The 15,437-nt window shown below is 38.7% G+C and overlaps 1 protein-coding gene across 1 annotated transcript; it reads right to left on the reverse strand.

Annotated features, from left to right (window-relative positions):
- Positions 1-12,863: 12,863 nt before the first annotated feature.
- LOC121401421 lies at positions 12,864-15,024 on the reverse strand. Its single transcript, XM_041586041.1, has one exon. The coding sequence runs from the start codon at positions 14,956-14,958 to the stop codon at positions 13,411-13,413; it is 1,548 nt and encodes a 515-aa protein (XP_041441975.1). The 5' UTR covers positions 14,959-15,024; the 3' UTR covers positions 12,864-13,410.
- Positions 15,025-15,437: the final 413 nt, after the last annotated feature.

A 15,437-nucleotide genomic window follows, 5' to 3' on the forward strand; every position in this document is an offset into this window, starting at 1 on the left:
GATAAACCCACTCTTTATTAATGTGTATAGCTGTGAAAATATTTAGCATTTCTGTTAAAATCTCATTACATATAATCTTTTCATTTAATACTGCAAGATGTGGGGTAATTGTTTTGCAACTTGGCTTATTTAAATAAACTTCTGTGTTTTGACAGCTGTTCATGTGACACTCATTTAACCGTATCTTAAAATAACTTGACTAAAGGGGAACAATCATTTTCCTACAACCCCCTCTTTAATACTTTTAATGCAGGAATAATTACTGTATGGCAAAACAGCATATGAATATTGCTAATGTGCAGTAGGGACATTAGGTTGATTGCATCAAGCTTGGATGCAGGGCAGTCTAGATACTGGAAGGGAGTAGGGGTGTTCAGGGACTTCTAACTGGCTCAAATAGTGTATGAAAAGTAGAAAGTAAAAGTAGAAGTAAGATTTACCCGTAAGTACATTTCCAGTAAATTTATAATACTGGCCATTTACTGAAACTCCAGAGAAGGTGTTAAAGGTTTGCAATGTGCAATTGACATTTGCAATGGAATATTAATTCATGCAGATCTAGTATTGAATATTTTTTTTTTCCAGTTGGCAATTTATTTCACACCATTTCCTCTAACTAGCCAATGTTAAAGGGGTTGTTCACCTTCAAACAACTAGTTGTTTTCAGCTAGATCACCAGAAATAACGACTTTTACCAATGAATTTCTATTTTCTATTTGTGACTGTTTTTATAATATTGAAGTGTAAAGTGTAATTTTTCACCTTCTGAAGTAGCTGTGGTAGGGGGGGTTGCAGACCCTGTAAACTGTTCTAAATGGATACATTTAGTTGATACATATCTAATCTTTGTCCCCGCTTAGCAGAATCTCTGGGTTTCAAATGTCTGGGATACCAGAGAGAGGCATGCTGGATAAGTAGGTTAGATTACAGCAAACCTAAAGGAATGAACGACTATACTAGCCTAAAAGGTTTCTTATGAATTAATTTTAATTTACTATTTTTTCCTTTTTCTCAGGTATTAACGGTCAGCTAGACTTGAAACATAATGGAACTCCTGTAAGGTAACATAATCATAATAAGTAATAAAGTTAATAGTGCCACACTCACACTAAACCGGTTGTTGAAGCGTCGGGTGCACGGCTGTGTTCCTCTCTGCAAAGGTAAATTCCCACAGTATAACATAAAATCCAGCAGCACTCCGATAAGTGAATCAAATATTTATTTGTGCCACTAGCCAAGCGACGTTTCGGGCTATTCCAGCCCTTTACCAAGCCAAGTGAACAGTGTAACAACCAAGCTTAAATATATGGTTTGGGCGGGGAGGGGTTACAACACACTCCCCTCTCCCAATTGGGACTCAATTCCCAGCATTCCCAGTGATACCAACTGTGTAAAATTCATTATAGTGAAAAATACATTAAAGTGAAACGTTTAAAATATGTTTAAAACATTTGTGTAAAATTCTACATAATTCCTTGGGATTTGGTAGTCAACCCATAATCCATATGTTTTGTGATTGTGTTACATTGTGTACAAATATTGTGTATAAATAGTGTTATAAAATATTTAAAAACTTCAATTTCTGTTTCTATTGTTCTGAATCACTCACAAATGTCTGGGATACTAGATATCTACAATTGTCTGGACACCAGCAAATCCCAGGACAGAAGTAGTAGAATTCTAAAAAGGTAAAGTTGAAAATATAAATATTATTATTAACTACATATCACTAGGTTTAGTAGAAGATTCAAATTGAAACAGTAATTGTTTCAACTGTAGATATCTAGTATCCCAGACATTTGTGTAACGAAATTTCACCATGCTGGCGAATTTTCGCTAGCGTTAGCCACTTCGCCCTTTAGCAAATTTTCCCCAATGTTATTAGCAACCAAGGACAGGCTGAAAGGGGCAGTCTCCTTCAATTTTGTGCACCAGGATTGACTTACTAATGAACTAATTGGACTCAATGGACTAAAAGGTTTTTTTGAAAAAAGTTGTGTTGATATGTTCACAATTCCACACTGTCATTTTAAGTGGGGGGAGGTGGTTTGTTCCACGGGAAGGTATCCCATATATAATCCCATAATGCAGTATTACTTGTTACACTTGATAAAGGGCTCTGCACGAAAGATGTAGTGTGCTTACACTGCTAATTGCAGTTTAAAAAATACTGACTGGAGCTGTTTTGATTCAACTCTTTATTGGATTCAGGTGCAGGTAGTAGGAGTCAAAGGCAAAATAATCAGAGAATAGAGCACCTAGGCCCAAGTACGCTTGTCCTACAATGGGCAGTGAGGGAGTGCAGAGCAGGGTATTATATAGCAAGACTAATGGCTAATACTGTCCACCTGTGGCCAGATTAGCAACAGCTGAATTCACCATGGATACCAATAGCAGTAAAGAAGGACCTTAGCTGTAATGCAAACAGCATAGAAACACCAGGTCACCGATTCAAGCCCAAGCAGGATGTTGGACTAACTACTGAATGTGGGACCATGCATTGACCCCTTCACACAAGTTTTTGTTTTTCAGCAATAAAGACCAACTGTGGTGCCTTCTTGGGTCCATGCCTCTGGGTACATTACTCCTGAAGTAATTCCTCTCACCTATCTAAATTATGTATCATATACACATCAATTGAAAACACCACTCAGCCCCCAAAAAGGGCAGTATAAATTATTATTATTCCTTAATCGGATTTAACCGATAGACAGTAAAACCCAGATAGAATCTACTGTACAGCTGATTCTGTTTCTGACTAACAAAGTAAATTTTAACAAACCATAAATTTCCGAGATAAAATCGTGTTTATACCATTGTTAGTCTTGTCATTGCCTACTGCCATTATTCCTCAGCAGGAATCTTGCTTTATCAACACAACAGAGGTTATTTGAACCCATCTGCTGAAAAGCGTACTGGAAAATTAGAGTTTGCCCAAGAATTGAAGAAGATTTCCATCTTATTTTCTACATGTGAAAGCACATACTGGTACCCAGGTGTGTGGAGAATGCACACTCTTTTTACCTTTATGTGTTGCTAAGTCTGTTCAGCTCTCAGCTTGCTTAAATTTCAGCAGAAACAGTGGTTAAATGGATAAGGGAATCAGATCAAAGGGAAAGACATCATCAAAAGATAGCCGTGGGTCACTGAGGAGTTCTATGACCATATAAAGGCACAAGGCTGCGTTATAAAGGGAACTCTGAGTGGTACTCATGTATTATAAGGGCTAGTCCACACGGGGAGATAGCGACGCGTTTGCGGTCGCGGCGAAAAAACGCCGCGACAGTCGCCGCGACCGGCGCAGGCGACAGTTTTGTATGGGCGCCTATGTAAAAACGCCTGTGCTAACCACACGAGGCGATGCGCTTTTCAACAGTCGCCTGAAAAAGCCTGGCGAGGCATTTTCAGGCGACTGTTGAAAAGCGCATCGCCTCGTGTGGTTAGCACAGGCGTTTTTACATAGGCGCCCATACAAAACTGTCGCCTGCGCCGGTCGCGGCGACTGTCGCGGCGCTTTGTCGCCGCGACCGCAAACGCGTCGCTATCTCCCCGTGTGGACTAGCCCTAAGGGATAATGTTCCCCCTACTGTAAATGATAAGGCTGCAGGCTGATTTATACAGGGAACTTTAAGTATCAGGGGGGGGGGTGCAGGCCCTGGTACAATTGCACCCCTGCTCCCCAGTAGTTCAGCCACTGTTATGTATCATATAAAAGCACAAGGCTGAGTTATACAGGGAACTCTAGTATCACTCATATATTATAAGGGATACTGTAAATTATAAGACTGCAGGCTGAGTTATACAGAGAACTCTGAGTATCCCTGATGCATTATAAGTTATAATATACACCCTACTGTAAATTATAATATATTAAAGGTCACTGAGAAGTTCTGTGATAATATAAATGTACAAATCTGCGGGGAACTCTGAATAGACGGGGGGTCGGGTGCCATCATGGGGGGCAGGGTAATCATAGGCGGAGCGTGATTTTTGCATTTGTGGAGGCTAATTTTACCAATATTTTACAACAACCTAAGCCATAGAGATGTAAATACAGTTTACTTTATATGTGCCTCACTTTTTTACAATATGCAGTACACAGCCTTTAAATACAGGGGATTACTTCTGAGAAAGCAATTAATATTTTGTAGTTGCAGAGCCAGTTTGATAACTTAATAAAAAGCAGAAGATGCACTGCAATTACAAACATATTATTATTATTAATATTATAAGCAGTTATTAGCCCTTCGCTCAAATGCTGCTCATTTTTTAATAGGCTTTTTAATGTTTTTTAAGTCAAAGAAAAATCGTTAGATTTTTCCTTTGATCGTTGGATCAAACTATTTGAAGGATTTAACTTCGATGGTCGAATATCGAGGGTTAATTAACCCTCGATATTCGACCCTATGTAAATCTGCCCCTAAGAGTTACTTATTAAATTCTGGGTTATTTATTAAATTCTGAATGCTAAAAACCTGTCGAGGTCCTGTAGAAGTCAATGGCAGAGGTCCTATTTGTAATTTGTAGGTATTAATGTCTGCAGTGGGTTCGTACGATAAACATTTTGGGGTTTTCAGCGTCAAGTCAGTTTTCGTGGGACAAGCCAAAAAAGTTTTTTCCGGATACAATTTGTTACAAATTTTTTTTATTGATAAATAAGGGAAAATCGTGGATTCTAGTTTGATCAGACTTTTTTTTATTTAAAAGATTTGGATTTTGATAAGTAACCCCCTTATTGTTATTCCCACTTTTTATTATTCATCTTTCTATTCAGTCCCTCTCCCATTCTTATTCTATTCTCTTATTCAAATCAATACATGGTTGCTACGGGAAGTTGAACCCCCAGCAATCAGATTGCAGCAATTGCAAACTGGAGAGCTGCTTAAAAAAAACACACACAAGGAAAACGAATTGCAAATTGTCTCAGAAAATTACTCACTACATCATAGTAAAGGGGTTTATTTATCAAAAGTTCTGTTGTGTTTTTCCTGAAAAATTTTTGTTTTTCAAGGGTAGTTTCAGTAAAAAAAAAATCAAAAAATACTCCAGCTAAAACCTGTCATGGTCATGTAGAAGTCAATGGCAGAGGTCCCTTGAACCATTTGAAGATGTTTTTCGGTGGTTTGTGCTTTAAAACATGATCAATTCCAGCTAGTTGCATTTTTTTTTGAGTATTCAAAAAAAATATTAAGTTTTCCCCCAAATTGCATTCATTCAAGTTTTTTTTACATTTGAGTTTTTTTCATAAAATAGAAAAAAAACTTCCCAAACCTCACAAACTCGACCTTTGAAAATTACCCCCTAAGTGTAGTAGTAGATACCATTACCAGTAGACCAGAGGTAATGTCAAAACTGTCAAGACTCACACACGTTTTTAAAAAATTGGCAATATGGGAGCCTTTGTTCTTAAAAAAAAGCAGAAAAAGGTGCCACTAAAAAACTCCCATAGACGCTAATTAAGTATGCTACAAAAATGTCACTGCAACAAAAATGTTGCCACAACAAAAAGTCACCTGTACACTTTAATGTGTTTTGTGAATTTTCCTGTAGTTTTGTGGTTTTTAAACAAGACAGATTTGATCATCACTAATTAAGATTACCAGAAGTGCCAAAAATAGCAGACATGTTTTTAAAAAATTGGCAACATGGAGGTCGTTTTTTTCCTGCTGAAAAAGGGAACTGTGCTTTTCACTATTTCGCACATGATTTTTAATTCTTGCAAATCTTTTTGCAAAGAAAAAAAACGGGACAGATTCACACATCACTGATCCTTAGCCTAAAGGTGGCCAGACACTGGCAGATTAAAGTTGCTAATATCGTCCCTTTAGACCAATTCGGCAACTTATCTTCCCATGTGTGGGGGCTCCCGACGGGTCCTCCCGATCCAAATCAGGCCAAAAAGCACCTTGTCTGACAATAATAATCCCTGATTTCTTCTGGGTTCTACAATCCTGACTTTTTTGTCAACTCTGGGGACTGGCAGCAGATTATGCCAATGTTTTCCAACAATTTTGCTGTAATCCATGCTCTGTATCATTTTATGTTTCATTAAAGGCTATTTATTATGTGCATTCATTATTTTTTAGCTATAATTCCCCATTAAAGATTACCCATTTTCGGAAGAGGTAGGAGAAATGGGCACACTGGATTATCTAATTGGATTCTATGAGCTCTGAAATACCATGTTTCTATGAGTAAGCGTTCTGCTAAATAACATCACAAGGCTTCATTTGCATATATCTCAAATTGCTGGCAAAAATAGTCCAAGCACATTGTGTCTTATTATTATAAAAGTAATATCCGCTGCAGTGGGTGGAATTAGTAAGGGATTTTTTTTGAACAGATAAAAACGTAATTGGGTGCATCTTGCTCAATTATTCTCCCTCTCTAGAGATGGGGAAAAAGTTAATTTGGGGCATATTCATTTATCAGTAGTTAAATGTAGTATGTAAAATTGCAGGGATCGCTGTGTCACAGCTAGTATTAGTGCAGATTATTACAGTATGATGCCTGAGAGCTTAGGTAGCACATTAATTCACTTCTTTTAATGCTGCTATATCTATTTCACAAGGAAAAAATCTTCCATGGTCCAAGAATCAAGCAAGTGCCTAGGTTCACTTTTTACTGTAATAATATTTACATGGACCTCTCCTTGGTACCTAGGTACCTTGCTTGTTCTTACCCCGTTCAGACGTAGCGAGCTGCAACTCATGGTAAAGCATGTGCTTACATGTGCTCTCTTTCAGGTGGGTCCTCTCTCTAGAATAAAGGAAGGGGTAACCAAACTGATTTCACACAGAACAGATCTCTCAATATCTTGGATACAAGTGGTTTGGAATGAAATAGTCAATATTTTATTTCCCTTGTACATTATCTATGGTGGTACAGAAGCCCCTATGCAGCGAATCTGGGACATATAGGGGCAAATTCACTAACCTCCGGAAATTCGCCAGCGATGGCTTCACTCACATTGCCACACTTCGCCAGGTGAAAATTCGCCAGGACAACGCTAATTCACTAAAATGCAAAGTTGCGTCCAGGGCGCCGAACGATGGCGAAGTTTCACTAGCGTTAATTTGGCAAGCAAAGCGAATTTGCACTATAGTTTCCATACAGCAGGGAAGTTAAATTTCAATGGACGTATATGTTGCAGCAAATGCATTACACTACACAAGCCCAGGGAACCTTAATAAAAGAAAATAGAGTTGTTATAATGCCCTACACATGAGCTCAGTGTATAGTTTATGTGCCATATGTAAGGAAATGTAGGGGGGAAGCCGGGTACCATTTTGCAGCCTATCACCCTGAAAAACTGAAAAGTCGCCAGCATTTTTTGGGACTTTAGAAAAATTTCAATTTTTTTTTTAAGGAACTCCTATCTGCTTTATTGCACTTCGTCTGGTCTGAGGTGGCGAAAGCAAGTCTGGCGCAAATGGTAACATTCATTAAAATCCGCATCTTAGTGAATTTGCGTAGTTACGTCCATTTGCCAGAGCGAAAATTCGCCTGGCATTAGAGTGCGAAGTCGCGCTACAGTCTCTATCACCTTTGCTAGCGAATTTAATCCAGCGCCCGTTAGTAAACCGGTGAAGTCCCGAATTCTTAACTAGTGGAGGCACAGGAACAGTGAGCGTTTCCTCCCACCCACCCTGTGGAGATGTGGGGGGGTATAAGTTGTTGCAGCTTTAGGCGTAGTGGGATTGCCCTACTGGGTAGCCGAAAAGGGAGCGGTTCTGTCAAGGGGAGGTTGGAGCTGGATAGGCCGGGGGCTAGGCTAGGAAAAAAGCGGGCACAGTAGGCAAGGAAGTAAGTGGCGGAGCAGGGGTCAGAAAAAGTTTGGTTAAACTATGGTTCATTGTTAAATGTGGCTAGTGTGTTTTTATTATTATTAACATGTATTTATATAGCGCCAACATATTGCGTAGCACTGTAAAGTAAATGTGATTATACAACTAAAAATGTGATTATACAACTAAATTATGTTTTACATATATATTAATGTGATATGTATTTGTCATAATAATGTTGGTATGTTTTGATGGATGATGTTATACTAAGTTAAGGTAATGTTGAACAATAAATTAAGCTGCGGCCTTTTCACCCAATGCGTTTGCGTTTTGAATAATTGTTGTTGGTTTGGGATGGGACCAAATTGAGTCATACACAAGTCATGCACTGATGGCACAAAAATTAATTACTTCACAAATACTTTAAATAGTTACTTCCCTAGATGGTTGGTTGTGGCTGGGGTGTGAGACCCTGGACCACAAGTCCGAAGTTGGTTGTAGGTGAAGTAATCTGCTAAAAGTAATGCTGACAGTGAATCTTACTCCAGGAATGTATATCCCTGAGCTTAACTGCTTCAATCCCTATGGTGGTTGGCAGGTCTGGACTGGGAGTCAAAATAGGCCCTGGCATTCCAATAATAGAGAGGCCCAATCAGCTCCCCACCAGTCCTCTAAATATTGACTTTCTATGGCATCTTATGGCAGCCCCTCTGGCATTTGCCAGAGCCCACAGATTGCCAGTCCAGGTCTGGTAGTGGGTGACACCACATGGTACTAACCCTTTTTGTCTCCTCGTTGAAGCCTCAAGCTTCTTTACTAACTACCCTCAGCCCACACACAGAGAGTTATTACGGAATCTTTCCCCACACTATCTACACCTGTTGAGGCCTAGCCCCACCTTAGGCTCTCCAGCACCAACCACCTCTCCAGCAATAGGGGCAAGAGTGACAGAACTTCAAATTTTCAATTCGACCCTTGATAAATCTGACCATACTTACTGGTGTGTGTGTGTGGCAAGTTAGCTAAAGAAAACTGACTTAACCACACTCTCAGTAACATTAGACATACCTACTGGCTTTTAGAACAGGCATTATAGTTCAATAGTAATGCTATGGGTGGTGATAAAGAAAACAGTCTGCCTGAGAGAGAGGTGCTAAAGAAAGCTAACTGAAACACACTCCAAATAATATTTATACTGGCTATTATATTGGCTTATAAAAAGAACATTATAACACAATTGGGAGCTTATGGGTGGCAAACAACCTGAGAAATGAGCAACCTAGGCAAGGCAGGCACTGTAAATTGGCAAAGTATATTAACCCTTTAACTCGCCTTTTTAACAGGACAAAAATGTTTTAGTGTCATTCCAAGATTCTGCTGAGCATTCTCCAACTTCTTGTTTTGTAGAAGAAAGATCTGTGGGCCCAACAGCAACCATGGAAAGAATGGCTCGGAGGTAGTGATGGGCGAATTTGCTTCGCTGAGAAATTCGCGAATTTCATGCGAAATTCGCAAAACATTCGCGAAACGGCGCCGGCGTCTCGTTTTTGACGCCGGCGCCCGTTTTTTCGACGCCGGCGCCCGTTTTTGACGCTGGCGCCCGTTTTTTTTGGCGAATTTTCGCGGGCGTTTCGCAAATTTATTCGCTGGACGCGAATCGCGCAAATTCGCCGCGAATTCGCGCCTGGCGAATAAATTCGCCCATCACTACTCGGAGGGAATCCATCCATTTGCACCAAAGGCAGTGATGGGGGTAACTTCACTTTCCCAGCCTGAAGACTAATATATCCTCATTGCTTGTCCAGTCACTTTATTGTCTGCAGAATTTTATTTCTGATCTCCTGTGATTATAACAAATTATGAGAAATGAGAATCAGGTCATAAATAGCTAAGCAATAAACTGTGAGGTTGCTAAGAAACAGACTGGGATTATATAGTGAGGAGCAGAGAAAGAATGTTCCTGCACAGGAAAAAAAAATCTATCATTGTGTCAGTCCTAGGTGCTGTTAAAAGGTTTTTAATTTGCTGTAATTTAAGGTGCATTCTTGGATCCAGAAATGTCTTTTGTGTTGTGTTTTTCTTTGTGTGGTTCGTTTTAGAATCCTCTTTTGCCTGATAGCAGGCACATATTATGTTCTGCCTTTGAATGCCTCAAAGAAGTCTAAGATATTCCATAGCAATGCAAGTTTCTAAAGTGTACACAGCTATTAAGGAAAAAGGCTTTAAAAAAATAAGTTTCACTTCAATAGGATATTTTGCTTACAAAAACATGCCTTGGATTCCTAGAATACTAAGAAACTGAGGTTTGATTTTCATACTGATATCTGTATGAAAAGGTTTTGTAAGTAAGTACCTTTTGTAATTAAGTAGACTACAGTATGTATTATAATATCAAGTTGTGTGTTTTCTGAAAAATAAATAAAAACAGTTGATAATATCAAGTTGTTCGGTCAGCAGGAATAATAATGAAAAATATGGTATAGTGAACTACATTACCATGCCAGTATCCTGGCTTAAGCTCTCAAATATATAAAACTAGGCAGTGGTGTAACTAGATATTGCAAGGACCCACAGCAAACTATTATTCTTGTCCCAAAAATGTCTAGAGGTTGACTTATTTTACCATTATTTATTAAAATGTAAATGGAATTGGTCCTCATGGGACTACTACACCTCCTGGCCCCCCCTGCAGCTGCGGGGTCTGCTTCTTCTATAGTTACAGTCCTGAAACAGACTCTATTGTGCACTGGGGGGAAATGGAAGATGCAATGGAAGATACCTGGGCTAACAATGTACTGTCATCCCTAATCTGAGTAAGGAAACAATGCATACCATCTTAAATCCTAGAAGTTTAAAGGTATGGCATGAATTAAACAAAACATTTCACCTGGCCCCGTACCCAACCCTCTTGACCCCCATAAGGAATAACTGAATAATTACCTGGTTTAGAAGACAAGGGGTATGCGTCTTGATACAGGCCTGTAAGTGTTAATTAAACAGGCCAAGGTATCATGAAAAAAAACATTCTGCCAGTACCAAAAACAGATACTTAACAGGCCTCTGGTCACTAAATTCTGGAATCAACCTTGTGTAAAAAAGTTCAGAACCTGTGATGCCCTACTCTAAAGCTGGCCATAGATGCAAAGATCCATTCGTACGAATCCTTGATTCGTGCGATTTTCGACCGTGTGTGGAGAGTCCCGACATTTTCATCCCACGGAGATCGGTTGTTCAGTCGATCAGCCAGGTTAGAAGATCTCTGTCGGCTGCCGATAATATCTCTGCATGTATTGCCGATCGGACGATTTTCAGTGGGAGACTGTCACCAGCTTTGTCGGACATAAACTTTCATACATTTGCTTTTGTTCTGGCAAGTTGGGAGATAGGTGTTGTGTATTCCACAATATTATCCGTATAGTGTATAAGAGAAATGTAGAGTCCGCAATTTACCACAGCCAGGTAAAAGATGCAACCAAGGTTCCCAGAGATGAAACGATTTATTCAGATTATCCAGCCCAGAGACAGCAAATGATACAGAGATCTTTCAAAATGTGCCCACAGGTTATACTTCCTTCCTTCTCTCTCTCTGCTTCCTAATCTCTTCTCCTCTCCTTCCCAATCTCTCTCTCAACCAAAAACCAACTCCATTGTTATACTGTTTCTAGGCCATTGACCCAAATGGGGAATGGTTCTGATTGGCTGATGACAAGTTAAACAGGAAAACCAGCTAATTTCTTTAGATGTCCCTTTTACCAACAACAACTGTACAAACAGTTCCTCTTTGAAATGTAAAAGACTCTCTCCAGATGGTCTCTTGGAATGTGTCCCACCTATTTCTTATCTTGCATTTTATTACAAGACAGGATGAGCTCCTTTGAAGGAGTCATAAAAACTCAGGATACCTTCTTCCTAAGGATTAATTACAATCGGTCTTTATATATTACTACACTCCCCCACTTGGATCAGTTCTACTCAGAATTGATCCACAACTTATGCAAAAATCTCTTTTTTTTTTTTTTTTTTTTTTTTAAATTAATAAATAATATGATGCCATTATGTTGTAAGGAATGCTAAACCAAGGCTCTTAAATATTTCTTAAAAATTCTGCTAGAACTGGTTACATATCACTTCTCCAGCTCTTTATGTTCCCTCATTTAGGATGAATAAGGTATCCAACACTATTGCAAGTGGCAGTTTTGGTGTATGTTATAGATTAGACGAATGAGTCGATTCTCTCCTCAGTTGATATGTTCAGTCACCATTGAGAAATATGCACCATCTTACTGTATGAGCCATACTCAGTATTTGCAGAGAATTAGTGCAAGTCCTTATGCAGACTGTGGAACTGTTCATGTCCACAAAGTCCATTCTTTCCAGAGTTGGGGACTTTATGATCCAGGCAGGATATTTTGCCACTTCCATCATTCCCCCACTTCCTTACTCAATAGACAAGATAATGTCCTTGCTGCATTTGGTTTTCCTCCAAAGGCTTGGCTCTCTTTATTCCATTTTGCTCTCAGTAGCAGTTGAGTTGAGTACATAGGATCTTGTACTTTTGCTGGTGTTAGATGGCATTGTCTCTCTTTGTCATCCTTCAGTCTGTATTCCTGTTCCTTTCACATTCCACCTTGCCACCAACTCTAGCTTTGGACACAATATCACCCTGACCTGATTCAGTCAGAATATTAATGGTTGTACTTTACATCTGCAAATATGCAGCAATAACATCAATATTCTGAATATATATTCTTTTATTTTTTTCTAAATCCACCCATGTCTATACATTTAGCTCCCAATACCCTCTATTGACCATATGCTAAATGTGAGCCCTTGTTTAGCAACCCTAGGCAGATACACATAATTAATCAATATATTTGTACTATCTCTGGGCAATTCTCTGGGATATTTTTTTTTACATTAAAAACAAAACATGTACAGTATACAGAAAGAAAAACATGGAATAACAGTAATGTAAATGTTGCATAAGCAAAAGTCTCAAGTGTTTTTAGAAACTTTGCAAACAATGTCCTTTTTGTATGTTAATGAGTTCTTTCAATTTACTTCCTTTCTTTTCACAGAGGACTCTTGTCACACATCTTTAGTCCTTAATCACAATCACAACCTGTTTTATTTGGGGAAAAACTTTAGCTCAGAGGAATTCTGTAGAACATATATTGAAATCACAACAGTATCCAGTCTACTGCACTACTGTATCCATTCAAAAGTTTTCTCTGTGGTGTCCAGCTCCAACACCTTTCCTTAATTATTATGTTAATGTATTCACTCCCCCACTTAAAAGCTTTGGTTCCTTGAGCAAAATTTTTTTTTTGTTGCAGGATAGACCTGTGCTTTTGCCACTCCCATCCATAAAATTACTGTTAGGAAGCCATGAATAAAATTTTAAAAACAGTTCAGCATGATTAGATTATCTCCAGTCCTACTTAATTGTGGTATGAAAAATGATAAATAAAGGTAGTGACCAAAGATTCAGGTACATTGATCCTTCTGCTGGAAGACCTTTTCCTGAAAGATATAACTTGGAAAAACATATTACTCCATGTATTCCACATAAAACAACAAAGTTAAGTGCAAAAAAAACTATTAAAGTGTTCTACATTGGTATTCACAGGTTTATAGCTCTGTGTTGAATACCTCCCCCTTGGTCTGTAACACCAGAAGTTGTAAGAGAAACACACCTTAATTTGGACAATTCTGCCTCCAGCACAGAAACGTTTTGTTTCAAGAGATCTCTCTCAGCCCTTATGGTATCATATTCCATTTTAAGCTTGTCATGCTCTCTTTTCAGTTGGGGAAAGGGTATCCAGGATTGTCTAGGAGCCCTATCTTTCTTCTCCTGTTCATATTTCCCTCTTTCTCTCTGCCATTCTGAATTGTAAGCTCTATTCCCTCGCTGAGGCCCTCTAAAACCAGCATACTCTTTATTTTGTTGTCCTTCTACCCTAAAGATTCTAGCGGCATCAACTGCAAAACTTTCCTTTCTACTCCTTTTCCTCCACAAATTATCTGCCCTTAACAATATATCCTTTAAATCTATAGGGTCAGGTGTTACAGACAATATACCTTCCTTGACATCCTCTTCTAAAGCTTCCAACAACATCACTCTATGGAGTAAGCCACCATGTTCAAATCCTGGATTACCAGTCATCAATTGATCCATCACTGTGGCTATCCTATCACATAGTTCATATGGACATTCCTGTTTCATCTGTTTAATCTTACCAGACAATGACACATTTAAAGTAATGCCATACAACGCTCTCAGCATTTCTCTAAAAACATCCCTTGTCCTTCGTTGCTGTCCACAGTTATGTACAATCCTAACCCACAAACCATTTCCAACAACTCTTTGTAAGATTCTATCTATATCGTCCGTATTCAGGTTATATGTTTCTCTAACCCTTTTTAATTCACAGAACCATTTCATGAATCTATTTATGTCATATCGTGGTACCTGCCCAATCTCTCTAACAATAGCATCCATCTCCTGAGGCTTTAATTGCTTTGATATGAGCTGTACCTCACCTGAATTGTCAGTGTTTAATACAGTGGTAGTGACAACAGGGGCTGCTGGGAAACTAGATGCTTGATCCAATTCATTCCATGGATAAATTTGTTTGTGCTCTTTAAATTTGGAAATATTGTTTTGACAAAGTTGATCAGATTTTTCACCAACTTTATCAAAAGCAATATTTACTGCATGTTTGTGTTCCTCCAGCTCCTTCTCTATATCCTGTATTTTCACTGACAATTCATCATTTGTTGCTGTTAAACGGTCACACAGATTGGCCTTTTCAATTAACGCTTCACCAGTAGTAATGGCATGCAATCTTAACTCAGAAATCTTTTCATTTGACTCTTTCAGCAAAGTTTCATACTTGTCAGTCTGTTCTGTAAAATCATTATCCTTTTGTTTAACAATTTCTGCCATTTTTAAACAACAGGACAATAATCCCTGAAGGACCATTCCTTTACGTTTTGATTCCTTAGTTTTCTTATCAAAAACACTGTCAGCTATAAAAATTTTCATTAAATCCCATGAATCTTTACATTCCTGTGGGATTTCATATGGTCCCCCATGGTTTTTAATATAATTTAATAACCACATGCTGACATTTTCTCCCTTATTGCTTTTATCAACAACTGCAGCCATTATGTATATGTAAAAAAAAAAAATGCTAACAAGAAATAATTAAAAAAAAAAACAATGTTCTTACCAACCCTTGAGGTTCACGGTCACCAGTGTCCAGACCACAGTCCTAGGGTTCCAACCTTCCTTCCTTTCAGGGCTGCACAGGGCTTGCAGGCTTTTGGGTCACTAATCCTTCACGCTTCTTCTGGTCACTAGTCACGGCACCAAAATGTTGTGTATTCCACAATATTATCCGTATAGTGTATAAGAGAAATGTAGAGTCCGCAATTTACCACAGCCAGGTAAAAGATGCAACCAAGGTTCCCAGAGATGAAACGATTTATTCAGATTATCCAGCCCAGAGACAGCAAATGATACAGAGATCTTTCAAAATGTGCCCACAGGTTATACTTCCTTCCTTCTCTCTCTCTGCTTCCTAATCTCTTCTCCTCTCCTTCCCAATCTCTCTCTCAATCAAAAACCAACTCCATTGTTATACT

Source organism: Xenopus laevis, chromosome 3L, assembly GCF_017654675.1.
Source record: "Xenopus laevis strain J_2021 chromosome 3L, Xenopus_laevis_v10.1, whole genome shotgun sequence".
Taxonomy (NCBI): domain Eukaryota; kingdom Metazoa; phylum Chordata; class Amphibia; order Anura; family Pipidae; genus Xenopus; species Xenopus laevis.

Excerpts from the sequence above, each read along its gene's own strand:
- LOC121401421 (XM_041586041.1), bottom strand. The coding sequence starts at position 14,958 with ATGGCTGCAGTTGTTGATAAAAGCAATAAGGGAGAAAATGTCAGCATG.